Source organism: Kogia breviceps, chromosome 13 (genome assembly GCF_026419965.1).
Source record: "Kogia breviceps isolate mKogBre1 chromosome 13, mKogBre1 haplotype 1, whole genome shotgun sequence".
In the NCBI taxonomy this organism is placed as follows: domain Eukaryota; kingdom Metazoa; phylum Chordata; class Mammalia; order Artiodactyla; family Physeteridae; genus Kogia; species Kogia breviceps.
This window is the reverse complement of record NC_081322.1, coordinates 39,790,932-39,805,952: the sequence shown is the minus strand read 5'-3', so window position 1 is coordinate 39,805,952 and position 15,021 is coordinate 39,790,932. Positions and strand designations below refer to the sequence as shown.

Here is a 15,021-nt window from a genome sequence, read left to right as displayed (position 1 = left end):
TAAAGATAACCACCATTAAGATGATTTACCTTCTATATTTTTACTTATAATAAACTTTTATTTACAAAGAATAGGATTATATTATACATACAGCTTTGAAAGCTGTTTTTCTAATTTAACATTACAAGGTAGATAATCTTCCACAGCAAATATTTTTAGTGTCTAGATAGTATCTCTCTATGGATGTACTGTTATTTATCTGTTCAGTATTCTATTGATGGACATTTATGTGTGTGTGTTTTCAGCTATTATACCTGTAACCACCCTTTTATACATTATAAACTTAATTTTAGTTTATTTCCTTCTAAATTTCTTGAAGTGGAATAGATGATATTTAAAAAGGTATATACTTCTTTAGGGCTTTTGATAACCTTATTGCCAGATATTCCTTCAGAGTGTAGAATGTATGAGAGCTCCTTTTTACCTTAGCCTCTCCAACACTGGTAATATCAATCTTTTAAATATTTTTACTAAATAGAACATATTAAAGAGAAAAGAAATTAGTTTTTTTCAAACTGTATGTTCTTTTGTATCTTTTTTTAACTTGTTATGCACGTCTTTCTATATCTGTTAGCTAAAAATGTTCTATTGTGCGGCTATATCTTGGTTTATTTAATTAGTTCCTTATAAATGGACATTAAGGTTGTTTCCAAATTTTTACTGTTATAAACAAGGCTACTTATTCATCTTTGCACAATTGACCCATTATTTTTCATAGTTTATCTTACTAAAACTGTAATTACAAGGTCAAGAGCAATTCTTTTTTACATTAAATGTTTAACTGAATACCAAGTATTAATATATTTTGATCTAATGGAATGGGTCCAATAAGTTAATGAGTACATTAACTTCTTACTTAAAATTCTGCAAATAGTAACTGAGAGAATATTATATGCCAGGCACTGCTAGATTGTAGAGAATTCAAAGGTGAAAAAAGATGCTGTCCTTATTGTGTCTTACAACCCAGTGGTTATAGAATTTGAGTCAATAGCACAGTGACATGAGACTACTTAAGATTGTTTTGTGCCTTGCCATAGTGTCTTTAGAATCTTAAAGGAAAACCATATAGTTTTATTTATTTCTACTTCACTTATCTTTTTTCTAAACAGGAAAATAGTTCTGCTTGCAGGATGGGCATTGTTATTATTCCTTACATACAAAGTTTCCAAAACAGACCGAGAATATCAAGAATACAATCCTTATGAAGTATTAAATTTGGATCCTGTAAGTAGTATTTTATATAGTCCCTTGAAAATACTCTGGGCCTACAGCCTAAAAGAAATTGAGCTGTGCCTAAAGAAATCAGACTCTGGTCAGTTAAAAAAGATACCTAATCCATTATTATTCTAATGCATGTATGTTTTTTAAGCCACGGATGTTGACTGCCATCCTATTAAGGTGGGTTTGTAATTGCTAAAATGTAAAAATATCTGAAGATGAGATGAGAAGTTAGTATATTTTTAAAAGACATTTCTAAGGTTGGTTTAATGCAAAGTTAGAAGCAAGGGGTTTATTTATGTTAGTTGGATGGGACCCTGTGTTAGTTGACACTAAGGCAGTGTGTTGGTGTCTTTGCCACAGAAATTCAGGTTAATCTTGAGTGTACCTGTTAGCTGACTTTCTTGATTGTACTTAAGTGATGGGTCCCAGTAGAAAATTGGTCTTTTAAGTTAATCAGTGGAAAGTTAGAACTGAAATGAATGCTAGAGATCATTTAGCCTTTTTTTGTCATGGAGAAAATGAGGCCTGGAAAATTTTTGTTTTGTCTGGGGTCCCATAACTTCTTAGTAACCAAGGTGAATCTAGTGCCCTTTCCATTTTTTCCCCCATACTACTTTTTTTTTTTTTTCACCTCTAGTCTCTCCTCAGTAGATGGCTTGATCCAGAGATTCATATGATACACAGTAAGGAGTGTGTTTATCTTCCAGTTCTCTGCTTTGTAGAAGAAAAGTTTGCATATCATCTGAGTTTTCTTATTGTGATGATCATGGTCATCAAGAGAGATTTTTTTTTTTTTTTTTTTTTTTTTAAGAGAGATTTTTTAAGATTAAAATGTTTGGGGGCAATTTAATGCCATAAAAAAATCAATGTGAAAAATTTATTCATAGAAATTGAATCTAATTAGGAAACAACTAAGGTAAACTTACTAAGTATTTACTTAATATTAAAATATTGACAAGCAGGTAAAACCAGAAATTCTTCAGATTTTTTTCTTAGAAAAGAAGTTAACCTTTTATTTGAGTTTTTTTCAGCCAGACTTAATTTACTGTGATCATTCTTTGATATTTAAATGTCACTATCATTTTATTTTATTTAAATGGCATTATATAGTATCAGTCTCAAATCGTCGGTGCCTGGGGAACTGTGTGGCACATACTAGGTGCTCAATGAAATAAAATATATTGGACAAAATGAATATTTTTATTTAAAAAATATGTGGGTGAAATTTATAGGACAAGGTATATATAGGATGAAAACTTCATTTTCTGTTTCTGAAAATATTGCGTAGTTCAATATTTTAAGTTCAGAGTGGGATGGATTATGTTTTTACAGCATTGTGCTTATTTTTACTAAAACAAAGCCTTTTCTTTCAGGGGGCAACAGTAGCAGAAATTAAGAAACAGTATCGTTTGCTGTCACTTAAGTATCATCCAGACAAAGGAGGTGATGAAGTTATGTTCATGAGGATAGCAAAAGCTTATGCAGCGTAAGTATTATAGGACCCGTTACACATTTTTAAGAGTGGTAAAGATAGTTTTCTATTTGAATAAAGTAGTAATAAAATAGTTGTCATACACTTTTATTAAGCGCCTCATATGTTGAGTCTATCATCTATGGAACTACCTGGCAACCCTGAAGTGTTAATTTAGCCAACCCTTAATTTTAAGTAACTTAACAGTAGTGCTTTTGCCATGTAAGTTGGTTAAATTAAGTAATAAGTGATGTGTTAATTGAGCTATTTTCAAAGCATCCTGATTAGAAGAGATATAATTGCACCTTGTTTTCATTTCTAGGCTTTTTGTTAGGCTAGATCTATTTCTTTTATTTTGGCTTGTAGCTCATTTGGCTTGTAGTCTCATTTAAACTATAAACTAAAGATGAGTTTAATTTTGGGGAAACAGGATAGGGTATATAAAATTTGAAGTAATTCCTTGAGTATTAATATTACAAGAGTTAAAAAGTTAGCTGGACTCTTCAGGAATCATAGATATATCCCACACAGCTCTTATGTTGAATTAAAGAGTAAAATACAGACAAGATGTTATCCATTTTTTGAGGACTCGGTAATGTATATAATTTTGTAAGCTAACTTAAAAAATATAAATAAATAATAGGATATGCAGATATAATAGCAGGCTGTGAAAGTGGAATGTGAATGACAAATGTTTGGGAAATATCATCTTACGCATTTTTGTGCTTAATGAAAGTATATTGACCATGTCTCCTCTCTGCCTAGCCCGCCCCCCCACCCTTTGTGGATTGCTTGTTATCTATGTGAATATGATTCTGTAATAAAGCAATACTTTCAGGAGCTTCTGAAGTATACATTACATTTTCTTTTCTACACAGCAGACGTCCTCCAGATTGCTGTCTTTCAGTTGATGTCTCCTTTTCCCCTTTTTTCAGTATGTCTCCTTTAAGCATTTACCCTTGTTGCACAAGTATTGCAGTGCCTTAGTTGGTGTCTTCAGGTAATTTAAGAAGAACTGAAGATTTCCACAGGAAGTCAGATAGCCTTGGTTTCCCTGTACAATTGTCCACCCCACCCAGAGCTTTAGCTATCGTTTCTTTCAACTTTCTGTCTTCTAATCGGATTCTTTTCCCCAAAATAATTAGTAGTTTTAATTTTAGTGCTTTTGGTACAGTTATTTTTTTCCCCCCTGAGTTTTCAGGTATTGTAACACTTTCAAGTTCATGATTTTGTTCTCAGGTTACTGGAAATCTGACTCTATGATGTATGGTCACTATTCTAAGAAATACAGAAGAATAATATATGGCCTTTGGTTTTAACTCAGTTACATGTTCAAGATGTAGAATGTTTTGTATGTAAAATGTCTTAAATAGTTGATGGTCTATCAGACAAATAAGAAGTAAAATGATTATGGGACCCAGAACTTTGAGTTATTGTAACTTGTACAAGTATAACTAGATTAGTTAAAAGGGTACATTTTACTGAATATAGATTCTGAGTGGTTGAAGCTGCTATCTTGTGTATAACTCTACCAGCCTAAGTTATGTAATTCAAGCAACTTGTAGAATGTAGTTATAAAAAACTGCATGATCTACAAAGTTTTTCAGAATTTGCCTTGGTTATTCAGGCTAGTTTCTCTTCCCTTATTGCACTCATTATAATAACCAAGCTGGGTCATTCCTGTTTCTTCAGACCAGATTGTAACTTAAAGGAAAGGGGGTATGGTTATTTTTGAGGAGTTACACCAACTATTGATATCTGATTCATTCTTCTGGATATAGTTGGGATTTTGCTTTTGGGTGTAAAATCTATGTTTAAACTACTTTATAACAAGTGGGCAGCATGATTTACATCCTTAAAGATATTTTGATTTTTAAAAAGTATGTTTTCATGTGTTCTTACATATGAATATGTAACTTAGCTCTACGTAGCCAACTCAGGCCCCTCACATATAATTTAGTGAAAGCATTCTCTGGGTTAGGATTTATAAACTGAGGTCCCTGAAACTGTATACAGAATTTATGTGTGTTTGTAAATGTGCAGCGCACCTTTTTTTCCAGGGCAGGAGGGGCATAGGTTTCATTAGATTCCTAATAGGATCTATGATATAACCTCCCACCCCCAAAGTCAAGGGGTATAATCATGTTTAGGAAACTTTATACTCATTGAATTAAAAAAAAATTATGTTAGCACCATTGGTGTTGTTTAAGCTTGTTATATATAAATTATACTGAAATCACATAGCTTTTAAGTACCTTAAGTCTTAGGAATGGATACTGAAGCACTAATAAGTAGCCAAAAATCAGTTGGTTTCTTACACTGACTTTTTAAAAAATGGATAATTCCTTTGAGTATACAGGATGGTTACACAGCAGTTGTACAAATGGTTTAATGAATGAGTTAATGGAATTTTAATCAGGTGTGTATGCAGGTTGAAAAATCAAGTGCTTCTCTGATGAGAGCTGTGCTTTATTTTGCAAAACCTAAGGGCATTGTATAGAGAAGAGAACAGTTTATGGTGCTGCCATCATTAGAAAGTCAAGAGGGGACAGAGATAATTATTTTGGGGAAAAGACTCTGATTAGGAGACAGAAAATTGAAAGAAACAATAGCTAAAGCTCTGGGTGGGGTGGAAAATTGTACAGGGAAACAAAGGCAAAAGTTTTTGAAAAACATCCCTCCCTTAGCAGAAAGGAATCTTAGCACCACTCCTTATTAACTTGCAGTCTCTCTAATAATGCCTTTCATTGGCTCCTGTATTTTACTGCAGCCTTAGGTCAAACATTGTAAGTGGAGTTATAGTTGAATAAGGACTGAATACATCAAGGTTCTTGTTTTCATATATGACCAAATTGATAAGTTTAAAAATATTTTCAAATCATTGAAAAATTTTGCAATTTTATTAAGGTACTTCTGCATTCTCTCTCTCAATTGGAGCTTTGTTGAATAGAAAATTCATTGTATCTTAAGTGCATATGTTCTGGGAAATAGAAATATGGCTAAAATTAGATTTGGACATAAGCATAATCTTTTGCCAATTGGTCTGCAAGAATGCCTTCCTTATTATGTTATTGGTCATTTTGTGTGTATGTGTCTGCCTTGTCTCCTTAACAGCATTGTAAAGTTTTTGAAGGAATTGAAATTTTCTTTTCTTTTCTTTTCTTTTTTTTTTTAACATCTATACTGGGACCTGGAATAAAACTACTCTCACCCTGTGCCTTGAGCCATTGCCCAGGTCAGGGGTTATATTTATGTTTAGGTATTTAAAAAATCACTCTCAGTTTCATATTGTTTGGGTTAAGAAGCTGTTGCTTTAGCAGATATTTTCCTGGTCTTGCTGGAAGTTGGCTTTGGAGAAAATTGTGATCTTAGCACAATGCAAATGACCTTTTCCAAAGCAGTGGAATTTTATAGGTGTTATTAATTATTTTTTTCTTTGAGAATGTGGTGCCAGTTTTGGAGGGATTATTATTAATCATGTATTAAGTTTATATTTAAAAAGTAGATATATATCATTATTAAAGTAAAAACATGCCCATTGAAGAAATTTTGGGAAATAACTGAGTGTATAAGATTTTTAAAAGTAACCTATAATCCTCCCTGCCTCCTTAGAAAATGTAGTAACCTTTAAAGTTGCATCTTCTGGCTTGAACTGGCTAAACCTGAGAACCCATGGGCCAACTAGGAATTTGTATCTGGGCTCAATAGTTAGCATTTTCTGTTAATGCTGAATTTCTTATTTTCCTCTCCCCCTTTTTTCTGATTTCAGAGAGTTCTTTTCTTGATTCTCTGAAATTATCTTTAAGAAGTGAGTTGGTTAGTTAATGGAGTTTGTGTATATGAGTAATTATTTTTCAGATGTGGCTTTCTAATTTTGCACCTTTGTTCCTTTTATGCTAGTTTAACTGATGAAGAGTCCCGGAAAAACTGGGAAGAGTTTGGAAATCCAGATGGGCCTCAAGGTGTGGTAAATGATGATTAAAAAATACTTGGGGGCTTCCCTGGTGGCACAGTGGTTGAGAGTCCGCCTGCCGATGCAGGGGACACGGGTTCGTGCCCCGGTCTGGGAAGATCCCACATGCCGCGGAGTGGCTGGGCCCCTGAGCCATGGCCGCTGAGCCTGTGCTCCACAACGGGAGAGGCCACAACAGTGAGAGGCCCACGTAATGCAAAAAAAATAAAAATAAAAATAAATACTGGGGTTATGATATGTGTATATTATAAAAATGTTAACTAGATTGAAAAGAATGTTTTGATTTTCTTAGTTTGTGAATGGGAAAATTACAACCACAAGGAATTAAACAAATATGTAAATTGAGTTCCCTTTAATTAATTTTTACTTTATTCTTCTTTCTAGAGATTGGTTTGAAAGACAGAACTTTGATTGATTTGATGAGGAAAGTAGTCACTGTCATTATTCTTCATTTCCAGTTAGTAGTTGATAAAAATTGGATGAAAAAAATCTGTTTTTCTTTATTGACTAAACATTCTCATATATTCATAGTGTTTACATAAACTCAGGACATATAAAAGAATTTAAGTGTTCTGGGAAGAAGGAATTCACATACTTAGAATTTTTTTACTTCTGGAAAAAAATTTTAAATGTCAAGTATAAACCATGTCCATCAACTTTTGTGTAATGGAAACACATAATAAGATAATCTTAAAGCTTTTTTGGAGGGGATGGGGGAGATAGAATTTGGGGATATAAAGAAATAAAACTGGAAATGGAGACTCTTCAAAAATATTCTTTCTATTTTAGCCACGAGCTTTGGAATTGCCCTGCCAGCTTGGATAGTTGACCAGAAAAATTCAATTTTGGTGAGTACATTTAAATAAGACACTATAATGTGTATAAAGAGAGCTTTACAAAGAAAATACTGATATGCTGTTTTCAATTTAACTGTGTATTGTGAAAACTGTTTTTGCATAATGGAGAAGAGATTCGGTTCCTATTATTAGGTTGTTGGTTTGGGGCAGTGTGTTCTAGTGTAGGGTTCCCCCCACCGCACTGTTTAAGGAATTCCTTACAGTTGTGGTGATTTCTTGTGGAGGTGGTTTCAGATTGGGTCCTACCCTTGGTTTAGGGAACCACTGTTTTTTTATGGTATCTACATTTATCTTAAGTAGCGCTCAAAATTTAAGTTATCTTTTATTCCACATTTACCCAGGCTAAATTAATTTTAATGTGTGCTAACATAATGATATATATTATATATGGTACTTCAGGAGACAGTAGGATATCAGGCTTCAGTCCATAATAGAGGCGGCAACTCTTAAAACATCAGGAATTATCCTAACGTATTGTTCAGGAATTCCCTACTCCTTTCTTGAAAATAATTATCTAGGAGCTATCTTTGAAGCAATAAAAAAATCCATGTTTTGTTTTGAAAATGGCTATTTAGTATTATTTTATGGCTATTTATTTACATGTAATTTTCCAGGGTATATAGTTGCTGTATATAAGCATGTTTATTATGCTTAGGGTTATTCAGGGAATACTAGAGAAGAGAAAAGATAGTTAGCTACCAGATTTAGGATCAAGCGGTAGGACAGAAATCTAAGACCAAGAGATAGAAATTACTTGCAAACAGAACATTATGTGTTCTGTTTGATATTTAGGCAAAGAAACCAGCTTCTACCATTTATTTCCAAGGCACTAACTACTTGCCAAGGTGTGGATATATAATACAGTTGACCCTTGGACAACAGGGGCTTGAACTGTGTGGGTTCACTTAATATGTGGATTTTTTTGATAAATACGGACTACAGTACTGCGCAATCCATGGTTGGTTGAATCTGAGGATGCAGAACCACAGGTAATGGGGGGCAAACTCTGAAGTTAGAGGTGGATTTTCCACTGCAAGGAGGTCGGGGAGCCAAGCCCCACATTGTTCAAGGGTCAGCTGAAGTTGGCCCTCCCTTTCGGCATGTTTTGCTTCCATGGATGAAGAGGCCCTATTTTATCACCATTTTATATAAAGGACTTGAGCATCCCTGAATTTTGGTATCCTTGGGGGCCTTAAAACCAGTTCCCCATGGATACCGAGGGATGACTATATATGCTGCAGGTTCCCTATCTACAAAAGGAAAATAATAATGGTACCTTCCTCTTAGAGTTTGAAAATAAGGATTAAATGAAGTACTGCAAGAGGAGTGCTTTTAATAGTACCTCCCCCATGTAAGCCTCAAAAGAAGTGTTCATGGATGTTGTCATAATTTACCGGATGAAGGCCATCATTTTTTCTTTCCTTTTCAATTCAAGGTTTTACTTGTATATGGATTGGCATTCATGGTTATCCTTCCAGTTGTTGTGGTAAGTTCCAGCTCTTTTTATTAACATTTTTTTAGGGAAGGGAATTGGTGCATGCTTTGGAGTCTTCTTATAAGATTGTAATTTGTATTAGAATATAATCCATTAATCCTTGAATTTTAAGAATCTTATATTCGATTATACTTTAAAGGTCTTCTAAAGGTGACATCTCTTTAGTATGTTAAAATGAATCTCCTCCTGATCCAAAAATTACACACAAATGAGATAGTACAGATGTATTTAGAATATTACCACCTCCCCCAACTCCATTTCTCTGTCAGAGATAATCACTGCTAAGTTTGCTTCCTTTTCATATATTTTTCTGTGCATTATGTATATATACATGTGCACATTTTTAAAAAAAATGTGATCTTACTATATGTATTGTACTGTGACTTTTTTTGCTTCATATAGGGGTACAACATGTAGAACAACCTCATTTTTAAAAACAGTTGCACAGTACCTCAATATGGAGGTACCATAAAGTTTATGATTTTATTGTTTATTACTCTCATGACTGGTGGTGTTCTTACTGATCTTACGGTTCCTATGGGTCCCATAGTGAGGCTAACAATTAACCTGTCTTGCCTTCTTCATAGGATTGTTGTGTGAGAATCCACTTGTGTACAATAATGTGAATGAAAGTAGTATATCAACTATAAAGTTGCTCCTATGCTTATTTGTCAAATATTTATTGAAGACATGCTGTGTGTGAGGAACCAGCTTGTTGCTTATAGCAGTGGGTTGTTTCATTCCTATTTTGCCTTTAAACAATTTCTAGCTGAAACTTAAATGTTTTAATCATATATATGTAACGAGGTAGGTTGGTGTTTAGGCCTCAGACAGCGTAAATATTTACCAAATAAATCATTTGAAATATGTAACAAAGGCATTTGTTCTAAAGAGCAGGTCTTTTTATTGGTTTATGAACATTTAGAAAATTTGACCATTCTGTATCAAAGTTAACATTTATCGTGGTTTTTATGCTTTATTTCTGGTTTAATTTTGTGCTTTAGGGCTCTTGGTGGTATCGCTCAATACGCTATAGTGGAGACCAGATTCTAATACGCACAACACAAATTTATACATACTTTGTTTATAAAACCCGAAATATGGATATGAAACGTAAGTAAATTTAAGTAACTGTGATATTAGATTATTTTTTGAGTCATTTATGTAGAGTTGATATATATTCAACTGGAGAAATTCCATTTAATAGTTTTAGGGATATTCAGTTCATTATAGCTAAAGCTGGAGGAAAATGCTAACACCCTTTATCATATGTCTTAATCTATAGTTCTGTTATTCCCGTTTTACTCAGCTATATGTATATATCAATACATATTTTTTTCCCTCAAGAAATTTTATGGTAAAACTTCTTGTGGGCTAATTTTGTAATGATACCAGCTAACATTTCTTGAGTATTTATCATTGCCAGGCATTGCTAGCCACTATGCATGTATTAACTCATTTAATCTTTGTATGCCCCCATAAATAAGTGCTGTTTTTAAGCACATTTTCTAGTTGAAACTGAGCCCAAGAATACACAGTAAGTGACAGAGCTAGGATGGAACTCAGGTAATGTGGTTCCCAAGCCCTAAATCAGTACATTATACTGTGTTAATCGTGTAAAGTATGTAGAAGTCTTGGGTGTGTTAAAAGAAAACTGCCAGAATATTTCATTCCCAGAGTCTTATTTCAAAATTTATTATGAAAAAATAAGTACCATCCTAAATAACTTTCTTTGAATCCCATAAAGCTAACATTATAAATTTTATCCCTGGAATATATAGTGTTACCTTTCAGAGTCACTGCTCTGTGGAAATCATACACATTTCCCTTCCCTTCCTTAAAAAAAAAAAAAAAAAGTAAGTTTTAAATTGTGCCTCACTGGAGGATGCATTTTTGTTCCAAAACCTGAGTGGACTTTTTTGTATTTCATATTTGCCAATTTTACCAACTTTCTTGGTAGTGAGAAAGAGATTCCTCAGGATCATATGACTGTGTGAGCTGATCTTGTATTTCTGAAGAATGAACTGATCTTACATTTCTGAAGAATGAGCAGATCTTTTATTTCTGAGGAATGAGTGAATGTTATCTTTCCTTATGTACATGTATGACTCTTCCTTATGCTGGATCGAAATATTAATATATAAACATTCTTCCTTATGAAACTGTTTCATGTTTGTAACCTGTTTTAATGTGTTTTTTGGATCAGTGATCTTGATTTCTATTTCATTTCTGAGGATGGTACTTGGCCTTACACAATTAATTCTATCAGAAAAGCTTTGTTTGGCTGGTGGGTTTGGTTATATATCCTTGGTTTTAGCATTGGCACCATTTATATAGCTGTCTTAGTTGTTTTCATTCAAACATTTGAGGGTAGTAATAGTAATAGCTCACACACGTTACTATGCTGACTGTGTGTCAGGCACATATGAAGAAACTGAGGCCCACAGAGAGGTGAAGAATATTGTTCTAGGTCATTCAGCTCCGCACTTAACCTCTGTACTGTCCTGCTTTTTGTGAGGATGTTGTATGTATTTTCTGCTGTAAGGTAAGATTGATGTCTATAGTGCCAGTCATTAAAGAACTTGTATAGGCCAACGAGAGTAACGCTAAGATATGTGACCTCACATCATGTGTATTTCAAGGAACACTATTCCTACAAAACCCTCCAGGGTTCCATAATTAAAATTTCTGCAAATTACAGTGTATTTTAGTTTACTCAAGGCTCTGAGGAGTCATGAAGTGAAGAAACCTGAAACTCTTTTTAACTCTTATTTCTCAGCTTTATTTAGCCATGGAGTCCCCCCCCCATTTTTTTTTTTTACAAAGCAGCAACATCACATAGAATACTTCCTGCTATAAATTTCTGTGGAAATGCTTAGGTCTAGAAACATGCTTAGGTCTAGAAACAGATGCTATTTGTAGTGATTTTAATCCATCTAGTTGCTTCTGGGCCCTTAATTTTATGTGTATTTCTATTTACTTGTGATAGGTAATATTGCACACATTTTAAAAAGTGAGACATTTCTTTTGTTAGGAGAGAAATTAAAATGCTTATTGATAGTGGAGTTCAGATGATTTTAGCATTGTGTGTGATTGGAAAACTGCCTCACTCTAGGATTAATCAAGTATCATGGGAGGCGGATTAATGGGTGAGCAAATTTATTTTTCTTCAGATTTCTTTTGTTTTCTTAGGTCTTATCATGGTCTTGGCTGGAGCCTCTGAATTTGATCCTCAGTATAACAAGGATGCCACAAGCAGACCAACAGATAATATTCTAATACCTCAGGTTAGGCCTGTCTCCCAAATTCCTTGATAAACATTTAAGTATATAAAATTAATGCTTTTTTAAGTATACATTTTAAAATAATTATTTTATTTACTCTAGCTAATCAGAGAAATTGGCAGCATTAATTTAAAGAAGAATGAGCCGCCACTTACCTGCCCATATAGCCTGAAGGCCAGAGTTCTTTTACTGTCTCATCTTGCTAGAATGAAAATTCCTGAGACCCTTGAAGAAGGTATTTGTGATTCTAATATCTGTAGGGTTTTAGTGGTACAGAAGAGGTGGATTTAATTAGACCTTATGGTGCAGTGTTTTTTTGTCACTGTTCTTTTTTTGCTCAATCAGATAATTACTCAAGGACCTTTTGAAAACAAATCTGTATGCTACGTACATAGTTACTTCACAAATTCTTTGAAGGTATTAGTAAGTCAGATGTTTTGGCAAATGTTAAAATGTTGTGTTTCAAGGTGAGAGAATACTCTCTATGAAAAATGTTAAGTCAGTTGCAGATTATACAATAGTTCCTGATGACTTTTGAAAAAGGATTTTGTAAGCCTTTTGGGGCAAGAAAAACATGGATTTTCACAACAGATGTCTCAGTCACTGCCACCAGTACCACCATCATACTCCAGCAGTAGTTACCAATAAAGTGTCTGTTTAATCTTTATTTAAAGCTTTATAAGTACTTGAAGCCATCTATTCTACTTAAAAGAAAAGCAGTGGATTGGGACAGTGGTGTTTCCAGGGATGTCATGAATTTGAGTGTCATCTCTTTTCACTTGCATTATTTCAATTGGAAGTTTTAAAAGAAAGTTATTATCCTTAGGGAATTTTCTTTCTGAATGAACCAGCCCTCCGCCCCTCGCCCCCTTTGAGCCAATAATGCAATCAAATGCATTTCAAAACAAGGTCAGTTGATGCTCAGTGATTAATGGTAGGATAGGCTGCTTATGATGGAATCAAGGAGCGCTATTTAGGCTTTGTTTATTGAAGTTGCAAGTTAACGAGTAATTCTGTTCCTAATGTTTTGTACAGATATGAAACCATCTCCATTTTTACCAATTATCTAAGAAACAGGGAACAGATTTTTTTTAGGTTGAGTACCAACCCCAGTGGATGATCTTAATGGTTAACTATTATTCTATGCAGTATAAATGAAAGTGTCTGTCTCCCTCCTCCTACTCCTATCCTCCTCTCTCCATTTAGTTGACATTTATTTTCAGTCTTAGTCTTTGGACTTATCCATAATTATACTTATAAGAATTTAGGTACACAAGAAGAAGAATTTTGAAGTTCTTAAATTAGTAAGATAATGATTGAATTTAAGATTAAGGCTATTTCCAACAAAAAGGTAGGGAGTAATTTATAAAGCCCAAGACCATAATATTAAAAGTTTGCCTTTGAAACATCTAATTTGAGGTAGGGTTTTCTGATTGATTTTTGACATAGTGCTGCCGAGGAGAAACTGTTGTGTTCAACCTGTAATATTCTGAGGTCATGTGAAAAATTTGTGTGACGGCTTAAATTTAGCATTCATCTTGGACTACAGGTGATAAAGATGTTTTAATCATAAAAGAAGAATGATTTGTTTCAGGTGTTTTATTGTTTTGCAGATCAGCAATTTATGCTGAAAAAATGCCCTGCCCTACTTCAAGAAATGGTTAATGTAATCTGCCAACTAATAATAATGGCCCGGAGCCGTGAAGGTGAGGAGGAAGCATAATTATGTTGTACTTTTTCTTGCAAGCACATACAGATTACACTTCATAGTTTTAAGATTTTTGGGTGCTTAGTATAATTCTGTCTGTAAGGTGAATCAGTTTTCCCAGTTCATGGTTTTTCTTATTTCTTTCCTGTATTTTTCATTATGTAAAGTATGGTGACTTATGTTCTTTGAATTTAATTTTTCATTGTTTAATTGTTATTTATTGTTTGCAAAGATTTAAAATACCCTTTTCCTTCCTCTGAGTAGTTTTAGAATTAGGTTAACAGTGAGTTTGAAGTAATTCTTTAAGTGATGTGATGATGATTCATCTGACATGTAGTGTTTTTACATAATGGAAAAAAGAACGAGGGAGTTTATTTATGGTCAGTAATGGAAAGAGAGACCCTTAAAAAAGAGATACTGGTTGTGTTTTGTTGTTATGGATGGATGATGTCAGTTTTTGGCATGACATCAGTATGTGCATTTGACCAAGTTTGTGTATTTTCTGTGTCTTACCCAGTAACTTTTAAAGGAAATTCAACACTGTGATCGTAAAATTTGAGGTGATAAGGATGTTCACATGATTTTTTTCTGTGATGAATTGTGTACTCCTGAACATATAAAAAGTCCAGACCTCTTTTTGCTTTTCTTCTATTCTTTCTAAGAAAGGGAGTTTCGTGCTCCAACTTTGGCATCCCTGGAAAACTGCATGAAGCTTTCCCAGATGGCTGTGCAAGGCCTTCAGCAGTTTAAGTCTCCCCTTCTGCAGCTCCCTCACATTGAAGAAGACAATCTTAGAAGGGTTTCTAATCATAAAAAGGTAATTTGCTACTTTAAAATTAGTTTTAAGCAGTTTGTCCTGTCACTTAAAGGTAACATGAATGAAAATTTTTCTAGAAATGGTTACTATGAACTTCTTAGATTTACAATGTTTTAAACATTCTAAAACTATCCCTCAAGTGATTCTGTTAATACTTTCTTGAATAGGTAGCTGTTTTATAATATTTTACTACTG

General features: G+C 33.7%; 1 protein-coding gene across 1 annotated transcript in view; it reads left to right on the top strand.

The window, feature by feature from the left end:
• Positions 1 to 15,021, top strand: part of SEC63 (SEC63 homolog, protein translocation regulator) — a 64,873-nt gene that overhangs the window by 25,684 nt on the left and 24,168 nt on the right. Inside the window, exons 3-12 of the mRNA XM_059083930.2 lie at positions 1,110 to 1,224; positions 2,595 to 2,707; positions 6,593 to 6,654; positions 7,455 to 7,513; positions 8,958 to 9,008; positions 10,022 to 10,130; positions 12,210 to 12,304; positions 12,404 to 12,536; positions 13,915 to 14,007; positions 14,672 to 14,826. Coding sequence (XP_058939913.1) covers positions 1,110 to 1,224; positions 2,595 to 2,707; positions 6,593 to 6,654; positions 7,455 to 7,513; positions 8,958 to 9,008; positions 10,022 to 10,130; positions 12,210 to 12,304; positions 12,404 to 12,536; positions 13,915 to 14,007; positions 14,672 to 14,826 — 985 coding nt within the window. The remainder of the gene's footprint in view (positions 1 to 1,109; positions 1,225 to 2,594; positions 2,708 to 6,592; positions 6,655 to 7,454; positions 7,514 to 8,957; positions 9,009 to 10,021; positions 10,131 to 12,209; positions 12,305 to 12,403; positions 12,537 to 13,914; positions 14,008 to 14,671; positions 14,827 to 15,021) is intronic.